The sequence below is a fragment of the Pteronotus mesoamericanus genome, unplaced genomic scaffold, assembly GCF_021234165.1.
Source record: "Pteronotus mesoamericanus isolate MK-2021 breed Mesoamerican mustached bat unplaced genomic scaffold, CSHL_Meso_final scaffold_705, whole genome shotgun sequence".
NCBI lineage: Eukaryota > Metazoa > Chordata > Mammalia > Chiroptera > Mormoopidae > Pteronotus > Pteronotus mesoamericanus.
In genome coordinates, this window is record NW_026555326.1 from 1423530 (window position 1) to 1443389 (window position 19860).

General features: G+C 38.1%; 1 protein-coding gene across 1 annotated transcript in view; it reads right to left on the reverse strand.

Moving 5' to 3' along the window:
- Nucleotides 1-242: 242 nt before the first annotated feature.
- SYT14 (synaptotagmin 14) overlaps nucleotides 243-19860 on the reverse strand; it is a 141154-nt gene continuing 121536 nt past the window's right edge. The window contains exons 5-6 of the mRNA XM_054563448.1: nucleotides 5244-5433; nucleotides 243-1446 (exon numbers count right to left, since the gene is read on the reverse strand). Of these exons, the coding sequence (XP_054419423.1) occupies nucleotides 1133-1446; nucleotides 5244-5433 (504 nt within the window). The 3' untranslated portion in view covers nucleotides 243-1132. The remainder of the gene's footprint in view (nucleotides 1447-5243; nucleotides 5434-19860) is intronic.

The window sequence follows — 19860 nt, forward strand, 5'->3', positions numbered from 1 at the left end:
CTCTAGAAACTTCATAAGGAATCTCAGGACTATTTTGAACATGATGTTCTGGTTCAAACTGAGAACTGGAGAGTCTTTGTATCACAAATACAAACTGAAGTAAGAGTGAAGATTTAGAGAGAGAAGAATTTATTTGAATGCTACCTGCTTTATGCAGTGCTGGTTACTAAACACTCAGAGCAGATCATTAAAATTTTCTTTAACTTAAATTGTTTTCAATTTTCTACAGCTTATCTACTATATTTTTTAGTTTGTAAAAAATGCATTTGCACATTACTACAACTTTAAAGAGTCGACCATTGAAAGAAATTTTAATGTAAGGTCCTGTTCTATTAGCTTCCTACATTGGAATACAAGAATACAGGAAGTGCTTTCAACAGAAAGTTACATAGTTCTACAGTACAACCTGTCTAGAAGACTTGCAAGGGACCAGTACAGTGACTTGGTCTCTTTGGATCAGGCAAAAGCAGAGGCAAATGAAGTAATGAGTTTTAAAAATAACATTAAAAAATACCTTTACGACAATGAAATCTTGCTTGCACTCAGATTTAGTGCTACTGAGAAGAACGGAGGCATGAAGAAACTAAGTGCATAAAGGAAAAACATCAGAAATAAAACAATTTTCAATGTGACTGAAACCCTTCACCATCAGCTATGACTTACAATAGAGCTGGAGAACTACTTTCTCATATGAAAGCACATTTCAAACATCAGGTACAAGCCAGTCAAAATGTTTTACGGATTATATGTAGTGTGATACTCAAATAGTGTTGCAACTAAAATTCTCATTAAAACATCATTTATAATTTTGATTTTTGATAGAATAAATGACTGGCTCTTTTGCTAAAGTAAAATTAACTTCAACCCAAAAGCATGTTCTGAAAGCTCCAGAGGACTGTTAATTTAACAGTGACAATATTAGTTTTTCATCTTCCCAAACAAGCTCTACTGGAGATATAGCCTTTCTTCACTTATGTCAGTATTAGATATTCTACCACAGAACTTAAAACATTTTGGTGGAATGCTGAAGATGATTCTTCAAAGAATAACTCTTCTAATGGTGGCTAGGTAAACACAGGAACGCTGTCCCTGGAAATAATGGCGCCTGGGGCTGCAAATCTTGTTCTGACCATCATGACTCCAGCAACGCGTGCCATCTGCAAACTTGCTGTCCTTTCGACTCTTTCATTTCAGTCCAGTGATTGAGCTCCTCTTCTCCGGAGCTGTTCAGACCTAAAGCAATCCAGCCGATCATCTCTTTTCTTTTCATGCTGCGTTTGTTATACACAGACAGTATAAGTGTCACGTCAGAAAGCTGAAATAGGGCCACTTGAAATACAAAAGTTTCCTTGTATACTGGGTTTGGCTGCCCTCTGCGGATGGATGTCTTGCATTTAGACATTTCTTGACCCATGGAATTCAGTAGAGTTAATTTAACATATGTATCTATAGGGGAAAAAAAAACAACATACCACAAATATCATTTGAAATCAACTCAAAACATCTTTTTTGTAACATCTGCTGAGAAGATTAAGTATTTGTATTTTATAAGGATATGGTGTATACCATGTTTAATGGAAATTCAACTAATTCCATTTTGATGTAGGTGCTTGTAAAATGTGACAGGTACAGAGAATGCTAAGTAGGCACAAATCTTTTGGGGGCACTAGCATCTTAACCTCACTATTTCTACATTATGATTAGAATTTAAAGGTATACCTCATAATCCTTCCTCCACCCTCCCACCCACTCCTTGACCTCCCACGACCACCCCGCCCATCCCATCCCCGTTTAGCTTCACTAAGCAGGACATCATAGCATTAATAAACACTTAGCAAGCTCAATTAGCCACAACACTGTAAAGCATTCCACTGTGTTTTCAGAGAATAAGAATAAACAAACAAATAGAAATGAAGGCAAATGGTAGAGAGGATAAGAGGAAGACAAGAATGCAAAGATGACATCAAAACAGCTTAGGATGAAATGTCAAAAAAATCTCTGCATGGATGTGGTTTTTAATTATATTTTAAAACCAGTTAAGGACCAAAATGACGCCAAATGCATTAAGGGCTCAAAGTTCAGCAAATCAAGTAAAACTTTCTCCTGGTTTCATGCAACAGTACATTTAATGTGCTTTTTGGATAGTCAAAATAAACACTATAGGATTCCTTTTGACACAATTCAATGCCAAATTTTAAGTACGGTATCTTAACTATTTTCATGAATTATAAAAAAAGTTGATGTGATGTTTAGTGTACAAAGTGAAACATGACAGGTCTTTGCCTGATTATTTGGGAGATAAACCCTCTCTTCATACAACTGTGTTTCTAAATTCTTTTGACTCATGCAAATGATCTTCAGCATGTTGATCCATCATGTGTACTTCATATCAAAATTTCAATTAATTTTAATGAAAATTGCAATATTTCTCATGAAGTAACTTCTGTTGTATGAATCAAAATATAATGAATGAAAAAATAAAACCTTAAATTTAAAAAGTTTTGCTTATTTTATACTCTGAATACCATCATCCATAATCAGAGATAAATTCTAAGTTAGTTTTATTTAAAGTACCACAGATAGTAAATGTGCATTTTTTTGAAACCAACATGGTGGACAGCTTCACTGCTGGCAAGTTTTAGGGTATTTTGTTTTTGCATGAAAAGACAACATCCAATTAGCCTCTACAGGAACTCACCTCGGATTATATAAACCTGTCCACCTATCAAGTGTTTTAGACAACAGAACAGTCCATCTGACAACAGGGGGTGGAAAGCAGTAAAAGAAATAATGACCAGATGTCAATTGTTGGGTGAAAGAGGGTCAAAGGTTAGAATTAAAGAGGAAACACTGTTCACTGGAGTGGAAGAACACAAAACTTTAGCATTCTAATTCAGGTAGAGGGTGAACAAAAGGGTTGTTGGGTAAAATTCATGAAAGGAGAATTTTTAAGGTCTTTGTGTAATGTTAAACAAAAATCACACTGTTTTAAGGGGGGCATCTTTATAATGATATCCTCTTGGTCTAAAGCACATTGAACATAGAATCATGCAAATTATCAGACTATATGAGACTCAATAAAAGTCATTATAGGATAATTCTTATTACTATTCTAAATTTTTAAGTTTATCCATGCAATATTTAATATTTTAAATTTCTTATTACTCTCAATACAATATAAAATTAAGTTATGAAAAACAAAAGAGAACTACCAAAAATTTTGCTCTTGAACATTGCTATTGTTTCTTTGGGTAAAAATTGTATTACTCAGTCTATACCACAGTTCAAAACTTAGTACCTAGGTATGTACAAAGGGTCACAATCTTACATAATATATACAGTATAAGATGAACTGATAAAACTGTCTAATATTTTACTTTATAAATGTTCCATATAACTAATTTTAATGTTGACTTATATTTAACTGAACATACTAATACTGAAGATCTAATTCTAAAATAATGGCTATTTCTTTAACTTACTCTTTAAATTCAGAAAGTTTTCCTTTTTGTTGTGGCTGCTAATCTCTTACCCTGTTTATTATCAGCCCTGCCTCTACCCCGTTCCCTTCATTTTAGTTCTGATTAGTGATTTCTCTTTCTATCAAAATGGTGGAACAGGGACACAAAGGCAAACTATTTTCATTTCACTATTTTTTAGAATCTCAAGTGAAATGTTTGTCAAAAATTAAACTATTAGCTAAAGCAAGAATGAATGGCAAACTGAGCTTGTGGCTACACGCAACTCCAAAAGCATCTTATTTGTTACAATTTTAAAAACTTTTTTCACTCTGAATATCTAAATGCTGGGTGTACACTGGCCCATTTGTCACAGGCCTCACCAGGCGCCTTATCTTTCATCTACACATTTTGCTCATTTAAGTTACTTCCCAGGCCGTTAGAGTGCGCATTCTAAGTACGCAATAATGAAGATAACCAAGTAGCTGTTTTTCTTTCCTCCCTCTGATTATTTCCTTCTGAAAAGAGAAAGGGGACAGTAAGTCCCTCCTTCTTTTATGCTCCTTTATCTGATTTGAGTCTCACAGTTCCCTGTGAGAGACACAACCTTAATCTTATGTATAAGTAAACAGACGTAAGGGAGATAGGTCACCTGTCCAAGGGTAGAAATAGAAACATAATTTTGGCCTTCTGACTTTTAATTTAGGGATAGATACATTTCATGATGTACCTAAGAAGCAAGGTTTCCAATACCACTTAGGGCAAACCAAATTTGTATATATGACTTCTCATTTTGGTTGAAAAAAAAAGTTTTAGGACATTTAGAAGTTAATTTATTTCAAGGGTGGAAAAAGTTTCCCCTCCTTCAAGAATTATCTGATACTTGGAGTAAAAGATTGCTTTAAGTAAGTCTGAGAGAAATCTTTAAACAAATTTAAGGTGGCCATTATTACTTAAAATTTCCTTTCAAATGTTTAGTTTAGGACATTAACAGCTTTACTTTAGACAAGTACAAAGAAGCTGCTACCTTCTGAGCTCATTTCCACAGATATCAACAAATAATTCTGGGCATACACTGGGTGACAATTTCTCTGTACTCCTATAACTTACCTCCACCCTTTGAGCTGGGAGAGAGATAAGGAAACAAGAGTGAGAGGCATAGAGACAGGGCAGAGGTATACCATCTAGCTTTCCCTTCCTAGTATTTAGGGTAAATATAAAAATATTCCTTATTTTGTTTGTCCTGGTTACGCCAAAGTACATTCCACTTAAGAAGACACTGGTGGCAGTACTGATTTATAATTTTAAAGGAAGAAAAATGTGAAAAAACAGTTTCTTGTTAAACTGTTAAGGGAGAAAAGAAGGAAAAATATAGAAATTTATACATTAGTTTATAGTTCTGCATGCAGACAGAAAGCACAATATCAATCTTCAGTTAACAGCAATAACCATACATATTCCTGATCATACTTATGGAATAGTTAACTTTAAAAGACCCTGTAACTTCTTTCTGGCATTAGAACATAATGGCCGTGATAGGGAGAATTTATTCTGTTGACATTAGAAAAATTAAAAGTCTTGACACCTTACAATTAATGTTTTGAATTTCGAATTTTTCTACTTCCCAAATGACTGGAAATAGAAAAAATGAAACAGATTAGCTGATGATTATTACACCATTTCATTCTGATCGGTTAAGACTAAATGATAGGATTGAAGTCCCTAACACTGAGATCCCCATACGTGCAGAAAACATTAGAATTTTGAAAAATATTTTTCACTCACTGGGTGGTCTGTTTGCTGCCAAGTTTTTGAAGTGGCTGCCTTTTATGACTTCTGCTGAGAGCCTTCCAGTAGTAGCGTTATAAAGTAAGCCAATGAGAATTTCTGGAACTGAGCCATGTTCAAGCGACTGACAGGAAGATGTGCTTCCACTACAGGACACTTCTGACACGCTCACTTGGGAGTCACAACCCTGTAACCAAAAGTGAAATCTGTATAGCATTTTGTATAAGATACACTGTTAATGCCGTGTTTATTGGAATTAGTCAAGTAAACCACAATAAAGATAAGAGTTGCAAGCAAAACTCTAGATTAGAAATGTTCTCAGTATATTTTAGTCTCTGGATCTCTTTTCATCATACAGCAGTCAAAGAAATAACAGGGGATGAGGTTTTATAAATCCCAAGATATTTACATACAAAACAGAGATTCTTAAACTCATGGATGTTAGTGAACTTCTTAATGTGAAAAATTGTTGTATAAAGCCTTATTGACCTTAAAAGACAGAGATATTTACACTCAATTACATTAAATGTAAATGTCTTAACAATATCTTTAAAGACAAAGATTGGCACACTTTCATTAAATAAATAAGATAAAATAATTTTCTATTTATAAACCATTATGTAAAACACAGAGATAGACAGTTGAAAAGAAAAGGATGGGAAAAAACTACGGAAAAAAAAAGGAAAACTGGTATAGTAATGTTAGTATTAGTGAAGGTTATCTTTAAGGCAATAACCATTACTTAGAGATGAAGAAATACACTCAATAGTGATAAAACTTTCAATTTACCAGGAAGATAAAATAATTCCATATTTGCATGCATTAATAACATGGGTTCAAAATACAGAAACCTAAAAAATGCCATAACTAGAAACAGATAAATTCACAACCAGTAGAGACTTCAGCATACTTGTTTCAGTAACTGACCAAACATGCAGACAAATACAGGAAAAGGATGTAGAAGATCTGAATATCACGATAAGGAAATTCACCTAATGGTAATATACAGAACACCGTATCTTACAGAATATACATTTTCTCAGGCTCACAGTGGAATTCTTATAAAAATACACAAAAATAAAGCAAATAACAATGGATTTCAAATAACGGGAATCATTCAGAATGATTTTTAATCAACTAGAAATATAAGCCATCTTCTATAGAAACAGTTCCTATATATTGGGAAATTAAGGATATAGTTCTAAACAGCCTATGGGTAACTAAATCATAATGAAAATAAGTTACCTGAAAACACTAATAAAAACAGATAAATGTTGGAGAGTCCAGCATTAAGACTCTTTTTGCTATTAAGCAGAAAAAGAGAAAAGAGAATTTATGGTTTAAACCACATACCAGTAATGAAAAAGGAGACATTACTACATATCCTATAGACCATAAAAAGGTAAAAACAATAGCATGAACAGCTGTTCACGGATGAGTTAGTTACATAAGAAGGTAAAACTTTTAAATCTAAACATTTCTCAATGCCAGTAACAAATCTGAAAATAAAATTTAAAGATAGGATTTATTAGAGTATGAAATATAAAATATCTATGAATAACTATAATAAATGATATTAAAAGGCCTCTATACAGAAAACTGTAAATATTAGTGAGAGAAATGTAAAAGTGCTACATATACTAGTTGATATACTAAATGGCTCAATTTTATAATAATCTCTCTAAATTGCTCGATAGATTAAATGTAATCACAATAAAAATCTCAACAGGTTTGTAGAACTCAACAAACTAATTTTAAAATATATGTGGAATACACATTAAATGGAATATTATTCAGCTTTAAAAAAGAAGGAAATATCTCCATGATAACAACATGGATGAAACTGGAGGACATTATTAAGTGAAATAAACTAGTCATAGACATTTATTGCATGATTCTGTATTATACATTTAAAATTTGTTAAAGGGAGATGGTAAATGTCTTACCACAATAAAAAAATAAATTAGTATATAAGATAGAAGACCCTGCTCTAGTATCAAAATTTATATTTTTAATTATACTTTATTGATTATGCTCTTACAGTTATCTCAGTTTTTACTCTTTTCCTCCCTCCACCCAGCATACCTCATTCCCTCAGGCAATACACACACCTTTGTTCATGACCATGGATCATGCATATAGGTTCTTTGGCTACTTCTTTCCTACACCAAACTTTACATGCAATTGGCTGTTCTGTAACTACCTATTAATCCCCTCACCTCTTCACCCATTCTCCCATATCCCCTTTTCATTTGGCAACCATCAAAATGCTCTCCATATCCATGATTCTGTCCCTGTTCTTCTTGTTGCTTAGTTTGTTTTTTTAGATTCAACTGTTGTTAGATATGCATTTATTGCCATTTTATTATTCATAGTTTTGATCTTCTTTTCTTAAACAAGTCCCTTTAACATTTCATATAATAATGGTTTGATGATGATGAACTCCTTTAGTTTTTTCTTGTCGGAGAAGCTCTTCATCTGCCCTTTGATTCTAAATGATAGCTATAATGGATAGAGCAATCTTGGCTGTTTTGAATATTCTTTGCCAATCCCTTCTAGCCTGCCAAGTTTCTTTTGAGAAATCAGCTGACAGTCTTATGGGAACTCCTTTGTAGGTAACTGTCTCCTTTTCTCTTGCTGCTTTTAAGATTTTATTTTTATCTTTAATCTCTGGCATTTTAACTATGATGTGTCTTAGGGTGGGCCTCTTTGCATCCATCTTGTTCGGGCCTCTGTGTGCTTCCTGGACCTGCATGTCTATTTCCTTCACCAAATTAGGGAAGTTTCCTTTCAATTTTTTTATTCACGTAGATTTCCAATTTCTTACTCTTTCTCCTCTCCTTCTGGCACCCTTTTGAAGTGAATGTTGGACCTCTTGAAGTTGTCCCAGAGGCTGCTTATACTGTCCTCATTTTGGGGGTTCTTTTTTCTTCTTTTTGTTATGATTGGTTGTTTTTTTGGCTTTCTTATGTTCTAAATCATTGATTTGATTCTCAGTTTCATCCATTCTATGATGGTTTCCTTGTAAATTGTTCTTTGTTTCAATTAGTGTACCCTTCGTTTCTAACTGGATCTTTTTTATGCAGTTGAGGTCCTCACTAAGTTCCTTAAGCATCCTTAAACAGTGTTTTGAACTCTGCCTCTTATGGATTTCTTATCTCCATTTTGTTTAGTTATTTTTCTGGAGTTTTGAGCTTTCATTTGGGCCATGTTTCTTTGTCTCCTTGTTTTGGCAGCCTTGTGGTGTTTGTTTTGGTGTATTAGGTAGAGCTGTTATGACTCCATGTACTGGTAGTGTGGCCTCATGTAGTAGGAGTCCTGTAAGGTCCAGTGGCACAGCCTCCCCTTTCACCCAAGCTGTGTACTTGAGGTGTGCCTTTCATGTGGGATGAGTATACCCTCTTCCTATAGTTGAGCCTTGATTGCTGCTGGCAAGTCAATGGGAGGGATTTACCCAGGCCAGTTAGCTTCAAGGACTGGCTGTGCCCACTGACCACCAGACTATACCCTCTGTGGACGATCAGCTGGGCAGAAGCAGGGTGGTAGTGCTCTGTGTGGTCTGTAGCTGTCCACTGGCTCTGGTGTGCAGGCCCTGTGTTTCCCATGTGGTGCAGGCCAAGGTCAACCCCACCTGTGTTTTGCCCAGGAGACCCTGCCTGAGCTATAAAGCAATCTGAGTTGTCTGCTACTTGTGCTGGGCTTGGAGATTCCCAGGTGAAGCCAAGCTATGAATCTAGGCTGGCTGCTGCTAGTGCCACGTCTGGGGCCACTCAGCAAGTAGTTCAGGGGCCTGGGGGCTCACTGAAGCTGGCTGTTGCTTTTTTGAAAGGATTTAGGAAGCTACGAAACATGAGCCAAGACCAGCCATTCATAAGGAAAAACAGCTTGGGTGGGCCTCTGTGCTGAGTGGGATGGAGTCTCGGGATATCCAGGGTGGGTCAGTGTTAGCCTGGTTGATGGAGTCTCAGATATGGCACGAGCCTACCAGCTCTGTGGCTCTGTGAGGGGAGGGTTCAGAAAAGGGACAATGGCTTCTGTCAACCTTTCTGCCTGGGAGAAAGCAGTCCCCTAGCTCCTGCTTTGATGCCAGACACTTCAGTTCCTCCTTGTATGCTACTGGTGCCTTTCAAGCTGCTTCCCTGGTGCTGGAGCTCAAAGGGAGTGTCTGATTAGGTCTGTGAGTGGGTTCTTTAAGAGGAACTGCTTGGGACTCCAGAACTTTCTTCCACTGACTCAATCCCTGCTGGTGTTTGCAGCCATAAGTTATGGTATCTTACCTCCCTGGCACTGGAACCCTGGGCTAGGGTCCTGGTCTGGGTCTGGGACTCCTCGTTCCTGATATATCTTTCCTGAATTTAAATCCACCACACATGGATGTGGGGCCAGCCTGTTCCATGTTTCTGCCCCTCCTATTAGTCTGGACGGATGTGGTTTCTTTACTTCTATAGTTGTGAGACTTCCATTCAACTCTATTTCTGACTGTTCTGAGTGATGGTTGTTCTACATTTTAGTTGTAATTTTGATGTGGTTGTGTGAGGAGGTCAGCAATGTTTACCTATCTCAAAACTGTTATAAAGCTGTATTATTTAAGACAGTGACAAAAAACAATGTAGAACAGACTAAGAGAATAGAAAGCCCACAAATTAATCTATGCATATATAGACACTTAATTTACAACGAATGTGAAACGCCAGGCAGTGGGGAAAGGATAATCTTTTTAATATATAGTGGTAGGCAACTGGTTATCCACATAGAAATAAATGACAACCCCTGCCTCAAATCATACCCAAATTTCAATTCTGGATCTAAATGTAAAAGTTAAAATAATAAGTCTATAAATTAACATAGGGGGCTGTATTTATGATTTCTGGGTAGGGAAAGGATTGCTCAAGAGGACACAAAAGCATTAATCATAAAACAAAAGTTTGGTGAATCCAGTAACATGAAAATCAAGAATTTTTGATCTTCCACAGAGATTTGCAGGATGATGAAAAGGCAAACAAACCCATGGGAGAAGAGTTCTGTAATACAAATATTTCCATAATTAGTTCAAATCCAGAATATGTAAAGAACACCTATAAATCAGTAAGAAAAAAACATAGTATAAAAACAGCCAGACAACTGAACTAGCAATTTCATAAAAGAATGGCCAATAAATGTATGAAAATGATGTCCAACTTCATTAGTATTCAAGGAAATGGAAATTAAAACAATTGAGGTCACACCACACAACAAATAAATGGGCTAAAAAAATTGTGTGATGAGGACACAAAGCAATGGGAACGCTCATATTCCTCTAGCGGTAAAGTAACATGGCTTTTAAAATGTTAAAAATACATGTGTATGACTTGTCAAAAAATATATTCATCAGAAATATGTGCAATGCTTCTCTAGTGACATATGAAGGAATGTCCATATCAGCATTATTTATAATGGGCCCAGACAGCAGACTGGATAAATAATCTGTGGTGAGGTCATACAATACAGCAACTATACTGTACCTACTGTATATATACACTATACAGCAAAAAAACTAACAACACTTACAAACATGACTTTGAGTGAATAATGCTGAACCCCAAAAAACACTTAGCTATATAATCCATCTTATGTAAATTTCACAACAATAGGAAGAATGAAACCAAAAACCAAAGACCAGGCAAAACTAAACTGTAGTATTTCAGAACCATGAATATCTGGTGAAACTATAAAGATAGCAGGGAAGCAGTTAGTATAAAAGTCAAAATTGTGGTTACTTCTAGAGGTGGGAAGAGAAGGAAGAGTGACTGGGAAGGCATGCTGAGGACTTCTGGGGTTCCTGATGTTTTATTTCTTGGCCTGGATGGTAGGTAGTTAGAGGGGTAGTGAATTTTTGTTTTTTTACACTTTTCTAATGCGTGTTGGGCTTCATAAGAGAAAAAGTTTAATGAAAGAATTACATGATACAAGGGTACAATGTATACAAATTAACAGACAATGATAAAAATACATAATTAGGACTTTCCTGGAAGATTCCTAAAGGGATTCACTCCATGAGTTAAATAAAAAGATTAAAACACATTTTCTTATAACAGATTTTCAAATTTAACAAATTTTACATTTCAAAAAATGTTTTATACAAACCTTCAAGTTTGAATCTACTGTTGGCTATATAAATAAAGAAGAATTGATACATACTCGGGAATTGAATTAACACACTGGACTAACAGAGGGATAAAATCTCATATTTTCAAATTTAACTCTGAACCACAGAGGAGAAAGCCAATGAGAATATATACCTTATGCTCATAAATCAGGGGTACCCAAAACACAGAGCCTGGTATGTTTTCATGACAGTTGGAGGAGAAAACAATTTTAGTAAGTTTCAATTAGGATATATCATCACTTATGAAAATAGTGTCAAAAAACATGCTTGTGCACATTTGGCGCACTTGCTGTTAGGCTATTATACTAGCAGCATCTGTCAGAATACTGTGAAACACATTTTTCATAATATCCTACTTTTCACATTAACCTATTATCAGATAAGATGTGAATCTAATATTTTCTTATCAACACAGACATTATATTGATGAGGCTGTTCAAGAGTTAAAATTTTTTTTAGCTTTAAGCTATAGGCTTAGTGATCAATGCATACAGAACGCTGCTGTTCCAGGAACGGGAATGCATGACTGGACCTACCCTGACTCCAGGAGGCCTGCGAGCATTTCCACCTTTGTGCCTCAGAAGGACTGCAAGTCATCAAGATGGTATCTGAGCCATTGTGCTCCAGGGAGAGACGTCTGCTGCCCAGGACGCAGATAAAGAATCACTGGCCAGCAGATGAAAGGGTGCTAGAAAAGTCACAGGACTGCAGCTTTTATCTGATTAACCTTTTCCCTGAATTCCAAACCCCTTACCTACTCTCTTCTCCTTGTAAAAAGGTCAGTTTGAGATATTAAGACAGGTTTTTGGGTACATAGCCTGCCTTCTTCTCAGATGGCTGGCATCTGAATAAAGTGCCCATAAATTCCATCCTTGTCTCTGCTTACTGGTTCTGGTAGTGACAGGCAGCACGCACACTAACTTTTCCAGTTTCAATATTGCCAATTTTCAGCAACAAAGTGAGGTCCCAAGAGAGTGCTGGGAAAGGCCTTTCTGGCCTTCAAACCCAGCAAAGAGCAAGCGTGAGAAGCTCCTTGGCGATCACATTCTGTTTTAGTAAGCCCTGCTGAAACATAATAGTGTGTAACGGGAAAAACAAACTATGGTCTAAAAGAGTGCATTCTGAATTTTTAGACCTTAGAAAATGTGTTACTCTCATGTCCTTTCCCTGCCATCAGTGTAACTGCCTAAGAGTGGCACAGCTGTGGCCGTCTGAGAAGATCACTGAGCACGACCAAGACAGCAAGAAAAACCTCCATAAATAGAGCAACTGGAGTAAAGACAAATTAAATACAGATGCGAGATACTCCAGGGGCACCCTTCCTCTGACTGTTCCTCAGGGCAGGCTGCTCCCCCTGGCGTGCATTCAGGAATCTATCTCATCTCTCTGCAGACCCATCATTAATTTATAACTGGGGCTCGCCTAGGTGGCAGTGACTGCAGGTGATTAAACCAAAGCCAAACAAATCCCAATCATAATTAGGTCTACTTCAAGGAACAGTCCTACAGGCTCCCCAAAGTAAATTTTCTTCCCATCTAACATAATTTTTTTAATACTTCCTCTCCTTCCCCCTGAGTCCTCTGCCCTAGGGTGAAGGAGTATTGTATGAAAATGGAAAAAACTAATTATTCAGAGAAATGAAGGAACTCTATATCATGTTTACCATAAGAATAATCAGTATGGTGTGAATAGGTTAAAATTAGGTGGGAACTGGTAAATATGGAGAGGAAAACATAAGATTAAAAATACAACAGAATTCCTATTAAGTAAATGTCTGGACTTTTATTAAAATTAACCTGATTCCATCTTATGTGTAACCACTTATACTCAATAGTTTTAAGGAAAAACTGAACAGTACAATGACAATTGCTATATATTTGACCCGTTTCTGTTGAATTTATTTTCACTGTGGCTGGAAGGTATTCTCCAGCCACAGTGAAAATAAATTCAACAGTGAAAATGGGTATATGTGAAATGCTTCTGTTAGACTTTTCTGAAAATGGGGCGATGAGGACATGGAGGGCGCAGACGTGTCACCAGAGGGAAGTCACCTGGTGCAGTGCAGGTGCTGCCCTAATGGCGAGTCTTCTCTCCAGCAGCAGCGCTGCTCCACAGGCCCTCTCCTAACCTAAGCACTCAGCAGCGATCGGAGGCAAGGGGACGGCAACCAGAGGCGATTTCAGGGAAGAGAAAGCAAGAACAGGGTACCTGCTCCAAATCTCGTCCCCCATCCGGCCCACTCCCTCCCCAGTTCAGTGTAAAGGAGGGCTTGTCTGTATTTTGGGAGGGTCAAAGCACCAGCTGACCCTAAAAGGTAACTTACGGGAGTGAGCAGGGGCTGGCTGGAGAGTTTCAATTTCAGCGCGTGGTAGGATTCAGGATACTTGAGGTTGCAAACAACAGAACAGCCGATTTTAACTGGCTTAAGTGGCACGGGATTCATGGGCTTATGGGACACAACAGTTGGAAGAGAGAGAGCTTCAGGACGCATCGACCCAGTCCTAAGCCCGCGTCCCGAGGAACCAGTTCTCCTCCATTTCTCAAGTTAGGTTCCCAAACATGGCTTTGATCTCAGGTAGACTCTTTCCTCCGAGTTGCTGCACAGTTTCTAGCAGCTCTGAGTGTTGTAAGAAGGAAGACAGCATCCTGATTGCTCTCACCACAACCCCAGAACTGGCTAGTTAGAGTTCATGAGATTTAATTCCAGGGTTTTGGAATAAAGTCGCTTCATTAGAAGCACCAGGGCAGGCTGGCTCCCAAGCAAAATCTGGATACTGTGGCCACATGAAGATACAGGTACTAGGCCAGAAAAAACCAGATGTTTATTACGGAGCCCATCAATGGAATTGTTTGCTGCTGCATTTCCCCCTTGGCCTTCAGTAAGGACCCTCAGCCATGTCACTAGGGAGCCGCCAGCGTCACTGCCATTGCTCCGATTGTGGCTATTTTCCTCAAACTCTTTGCTGGATTTGGTCTGCATTCATTAGCCTTGCGAGGGCCAAGGAAGAGGAAAAGGCGGTTCAGTGAACAGAGCTGGGACATTCAGGTAGCAGAGAGTGGAAAAAAAGTAGAAAATTCTCACTTTCGCTTTCATAAATAAAGTTTTTTCATATTAACACTAAAAGCTTAACATATTGATGAGAAGATTTAAGATATGAAAACAATTGTAAAACAAATAAAAACAATATTTTATAGTGTCAATATCTGACTACAAAGTCATGTAGATATGGTGATAGAAATTTCCTGCTCTGATCAAAATCTGTGTATTTACATATCAGTATATGTATGTATGCATATACATGCACAGATGATTTTTTCACTGTACTCAATATGAACATATTTAATTGGTGTTTCTGCATACATGCCCATGACATCAGTTTATAAAGTTTATAAAATTTTCCCCCACTCTCAAATAACTCCTATGCTATATAAACTATTTCAGAGGATGAAGAAAGCAAAAGTACCCAATTTTTCTTTTGAGATTTGTATAATTTTGCCCTGGCTGGTGTGGCTCAGTGAGTTGGATGTTGTCCTGCAAACTGAAAGGTCATTGGTTGGATTCCCAGTCAGGGCACTTGCCTGGGTTGTGGGCCAGGTCACCTGTTAGAGGCATGTGAGAGGCAACCAACTGATGTTTTTTTCATGCATTAATGTTTCTCTCTCTTTTTCCCTCCCTTCCTCTCTCTCTAAAAATAAATAAAATCTTAAGAAAAAAATTGTGTAATTGTGACATCAACTAGACAAGAACACAAGAAAAAAATGATAAACAAATCTTTCCTGTAAACATGCAGAATCCCAAATTAAACATTGTTAAATTGAATTCAGTAAAAAATACACATATGCACATGTACAAACATATATAAACACATATACATATGTATATATCTTTCATCAAATACGTATTTTTCTAGGACCGTTATATATTCATTGATGTTGGTTAAAACTTCCCTTTGAAACTCAACCATCTTCCATTTTTCTCTTTCATGAGAATCTTGTGGACTACTGATTGAATTTCTTTGATGGTAATGCCTTTTTTTAAAAAGTATATTTTCTTGATTATGCTGTTACATTTGTCCAATTTTTTTCCCTTTGCCCCCTTTTGCCCAGTACCCCCCTTCCTTCCTGCAATCTCCCTGCTTAGTTCATGTCCACGGGTGGTGCATGTAAGTTCTTTGGCTTCTCCCTTTCCTGTACTATTCTTAACATCTCCCTGTCTATTTTGTTCCTAAGAATTATGCTTCTTATTCCCTGCCCTGTTTGCCTCATTTTCCCCCTCCCCTCTCTCAGGGGATAGACCTCCAAATGATCCCCATACCCATGATTCTGTTCCTGTTTTTGTTGTTTGCTTAGTTTGTTTTTGTTTTTATTTTTTAGATTCAGTTGTTGATAGTTGTGAGTTTGTTGTCATTTTTAATGTTCATAGTTGTGATCTTCTTTTTCTTAAAAAAGTCTCTTTAATATTTCACGTAAACACGTGACAGGCCGGTTGCAGGTTGACATGTGGTGGATAACAGTTCAGGAGGGACATCTCAGGAGAGAGGAGGCCCAGCCCCACACCAGGCCCCGCAGCCCAGGGCTCCGGTGCCAGGAAGACAACTCCCCACCACTTCTGGCTGCAAAACCCAGCGGGGATTTAGTCAGTGGGAGAAACCTCTGGAGACCCAAGCAGTTCCTCTTAAAGAACCCACACGAACTCACCTACTGAGACTCACTCCCACTGAGCTCTGGCACTGGAGTAGGAGCTTGAAAGGCACCAGTGGCACACAGGGAGGAACTGAGGTGTCTGGCATCAAGTTGAGCATAGGCCACTGTCCCTTTTCTAAACCCTCTCCCCACAGAGCTGGGAAGCTGGTGTCGTATCTGAGACTCCATCAACCTGGCTAACACTGTTTGACTCGGAGATCCCCCAGAGACTCTGTCCCATGCAAATTAGGGGCCCACTCAAGCTGCTTTTCCACACGAAGGGCTGGTCTTGGCTCCTGCTGAACGACTTCCTAAATCCTATCAAATAAACATCAGGTGGCCTCAGTGAGCCCCGGGCCCAGCACTAGCAGCAGCCAGCCTAGATTCACAGCTTTGCTTCTCCTGGGAATCTCCAAGCCCAGCACAAGTGGCAGCCATCTCAGATTGCTTTATAGCTCAGGCAGGTTGGCCCCTGGAAAACACCAGTGGGGGCTGACCTTGGCCTGCACCATATGGGAAACCCCAGGACCAGTGCAACCAGTTCATAGCAACAGACCACACTGGAGCACCACCACCCTGCCCCTGCACTGCTGATCCTCACAGGCGGCAGGGGTTGGTGGTCAAGGGTCACAGCCAGTCTTTGCAGCTGATTGGCCTCGGTAAATCCCTCCCATTCATCTGCCAACAGCAACCAAGGCTCAACTACTAGAGGAAGGTGTACTCAGCCCACATGAAGGGTGCACCTTATATACCCAGCTTGGGTGATAGGGGAGGCTGTGCCCCTGGACCCTACAGGACACCTTATACCTGAGGCCACACTACCAAGACAGAGGGTGAAAGCAGCTCTGCCTAATACATAGAAACAAATACAGGGAGGCTGCCAAAATGAGGAGGCAAAGAAACATGGCCCAAATGAAAGAACAGATCAAAACACCGGAAAAAGAGCTAAACAAAATGGAGATAAGAAATCTATCAGATGCAGAGTTCAAAACACTGGTTATAAGGATACTTAAGGAACTTAGTGAGCACCTCAACAGCAGAAAAAGGACCCAGTCAGAAATGAGGATACACTAATTGAAACAAAGAACAATTTCAAGGGAAACAACAGTAGGTTGGATGAAATCGAGACTCAAATCAATGATATGGAACACAAGGAAGTTAAAAAACAACCAGTCATAACAAGAAGAAAAAATTACCCCCCAAATGAGGACAGTATAAGCAGCCTCTGGGACAACTTCAAGAGGTCCAACATTCACTTCAACAGGGTGCCAGAAGGAGAGGAGAAAGAGTAAGAAATTGGAAATCTACGTGGAAAAAAATATTGAAAGAAAACTTCCCTAATTTGGTGAAGGAAATAGATATGCAAGTCCAAAAAGCACAAAGAGTCCCAAACAAGATGGATGCTAAGAGGCCCACTCCAAGTCACATCATAATTAAAATGCTAAAGATTAAGATAAGTCTTTAAAGCAGCAAGAGAAAAGAAGTTAGTTACCTATAGGGAGTTCCCATAAGACTGTCAGCTAATTTCTCAAAAGAAATTTGGCAGGCTAGAAGGGACTGGCAAAAAATATTCAAAGTCATGAAGCAGGGGCCTACAGCCAAGATTCCTCTATCCAGCAAAGCTATCATTTAGAATTGGAGGGAAGATAAAGAGCTTCCCAAACAAGAAAAATCTAAAGGAGTTCATCATCACCAAAGCATTATTATATGACATGTCAAAGGGACTCATTTAAGAAAAAAAATAAATCAAAACTATGAACAATAAAATGGAAAAGACTACACATCTATCAACAAATTGAATCTAAAGAATAAACTAAGCAAAGAAGGACAGAGACAGAATTATGGGTACACGGAGTGTATTCTGAATGTTGCCAGAATGGGTTGAAGGTGACGTGGAATGGGTGAAGAGGCGACGGGATTCAGAGGTACAGATACTTACAGAATAGCCACAGGGATGTAAAATGCGGTGTAGGACGCTACTCAAGGACACGAACAATGCTGAGAGGGCTGCCTGAGGGAGTGGGGCCGGGGGTAAAATGCTTGTTTGAGGGGGGTGAAGGGGAAAAAAATTAGGACAACTGTAATAGCATAATCAATAAAATATTTTAAAAACTGCAAAAAAGTATACTTAACATTCTCATTCCACCCTCCATTCTCCATACCCTTTATTCATATTTTTCATTGATTCTATTTTTAAGAATTCCATTTTTCATTCTTGAAGTTCCATATGGTAATTATTTAAATCTGTCTCTTTTCCCATATTGTCATGTTTTTTTCTTGTGCTCTTTATTCTTTTAGCTCTTTATTCATTTAAAGCACATTTATTTTATAATCTCTTTCACAATGTGCTATTAATTCATGTCCTAGAGATGCCAATATACTTATCTTTTGGGTCTGCTGTCATTCATGATGGATCATTTCTTTATGCCTACATTTTTTAAAGGTGAGTTCATCTTCAAGGGGGAGTAATCTTTTCTTTGGAAATCCTAATAGTCTAGGTTTGGCTACCTGAACAAAAAAGGATGCCATTTAAGGCAAAAGTAGCAGTGAGAGCATACTGGGAGAAAATGAAGTGTCCATTACACACTTGTACCTAGTATTTATATTCTCAGTTGAATAAATTTTAGAAACACTCATATTGATCTCACAACTGGGTTGTAATTTAATTTGTGACCAGAGTTCAGATTAGTAGCAAAAAAGTAATTAATAGACAATACACGGTTTATCACACTGAAGGAAACAGGATGGAATAGAAACAAAATAGCTATTTGGAAACTCGGCAGGATAAAACTTTATGGAATGTCTGTTCTGCACAAGGCACTGTCCTAAGGAAGATGTAAATTGATTTCAAAGCAGACAGTGATAAAAATGCCGTGACAGGTTTTATGGGAGAATAAAACTGGATGTGATTAACTTTGGGATATTAGGAACTATATTCCTGAGAAGAGAGACATTCGAAGTGGCCTAAAAGGATTTCAATAGGCAAAGGGATGGACATTTCAGACAGGGAGGATAAGCTAAGGCCCAAAAGTAGATAGCACATTTTACATGTAAATTGATCTGATGTGGCGGGTATGTGTGGGGAGAGAGGTGGAAAATGTAGCTACAAAGGAAGGATGAAGCCAAATTTCACTCACTAGGGAACGTTTCTATCAGAGACTTACCACATTGCATGTAACCTTTACTTTGTGTTTCCTCCTATACTGTAAGTCACTTGAGAGCAGAACCTTTGTTTCTGTTGTCTTTGTATGCCCCTGAATTAGTACAGTGCCTATCACTCAGCAGGTGCTTAATAAATATTAGTGAATGAAAACCCTAGATTGTGAAGGTGTGAACTGTGGTGGTAAGAAAACCTGGGCTTTCTCTATAGGCAGTGGAAAGCAAGAGTAGCATTTTGAACCGGGGAGTCCCATGCCCAGATCCATGCCTGAGAAAAATAACGTAAGGCCAAACATGCGGCGCAACCAAGTGCTTGGGCAGGGTCACAATCCACTTTGCTGTCAGGGGTACAGGTCTCCTCTTGAGGTAGTACTTGTCGTTTGTCTTTGTGTACAATTTACATCTTGTGCCAAGAACTGCAACGTTTATGCTGCAGCAAAACATAACACTTTACAAATATCTGATTTATGACAATCAATCTTGGAGATCTAGAAACATGTTACAGTAATTGTGTAAGATTTTTATAACCTAGCCGCTGTAGCACATATTAAGAACTATGACTTCTCTTTCAAAAGTAATGTGGCTAACTTCCCTGTCTTCTCACTGGTCTATCGCATTTTTGAAAAT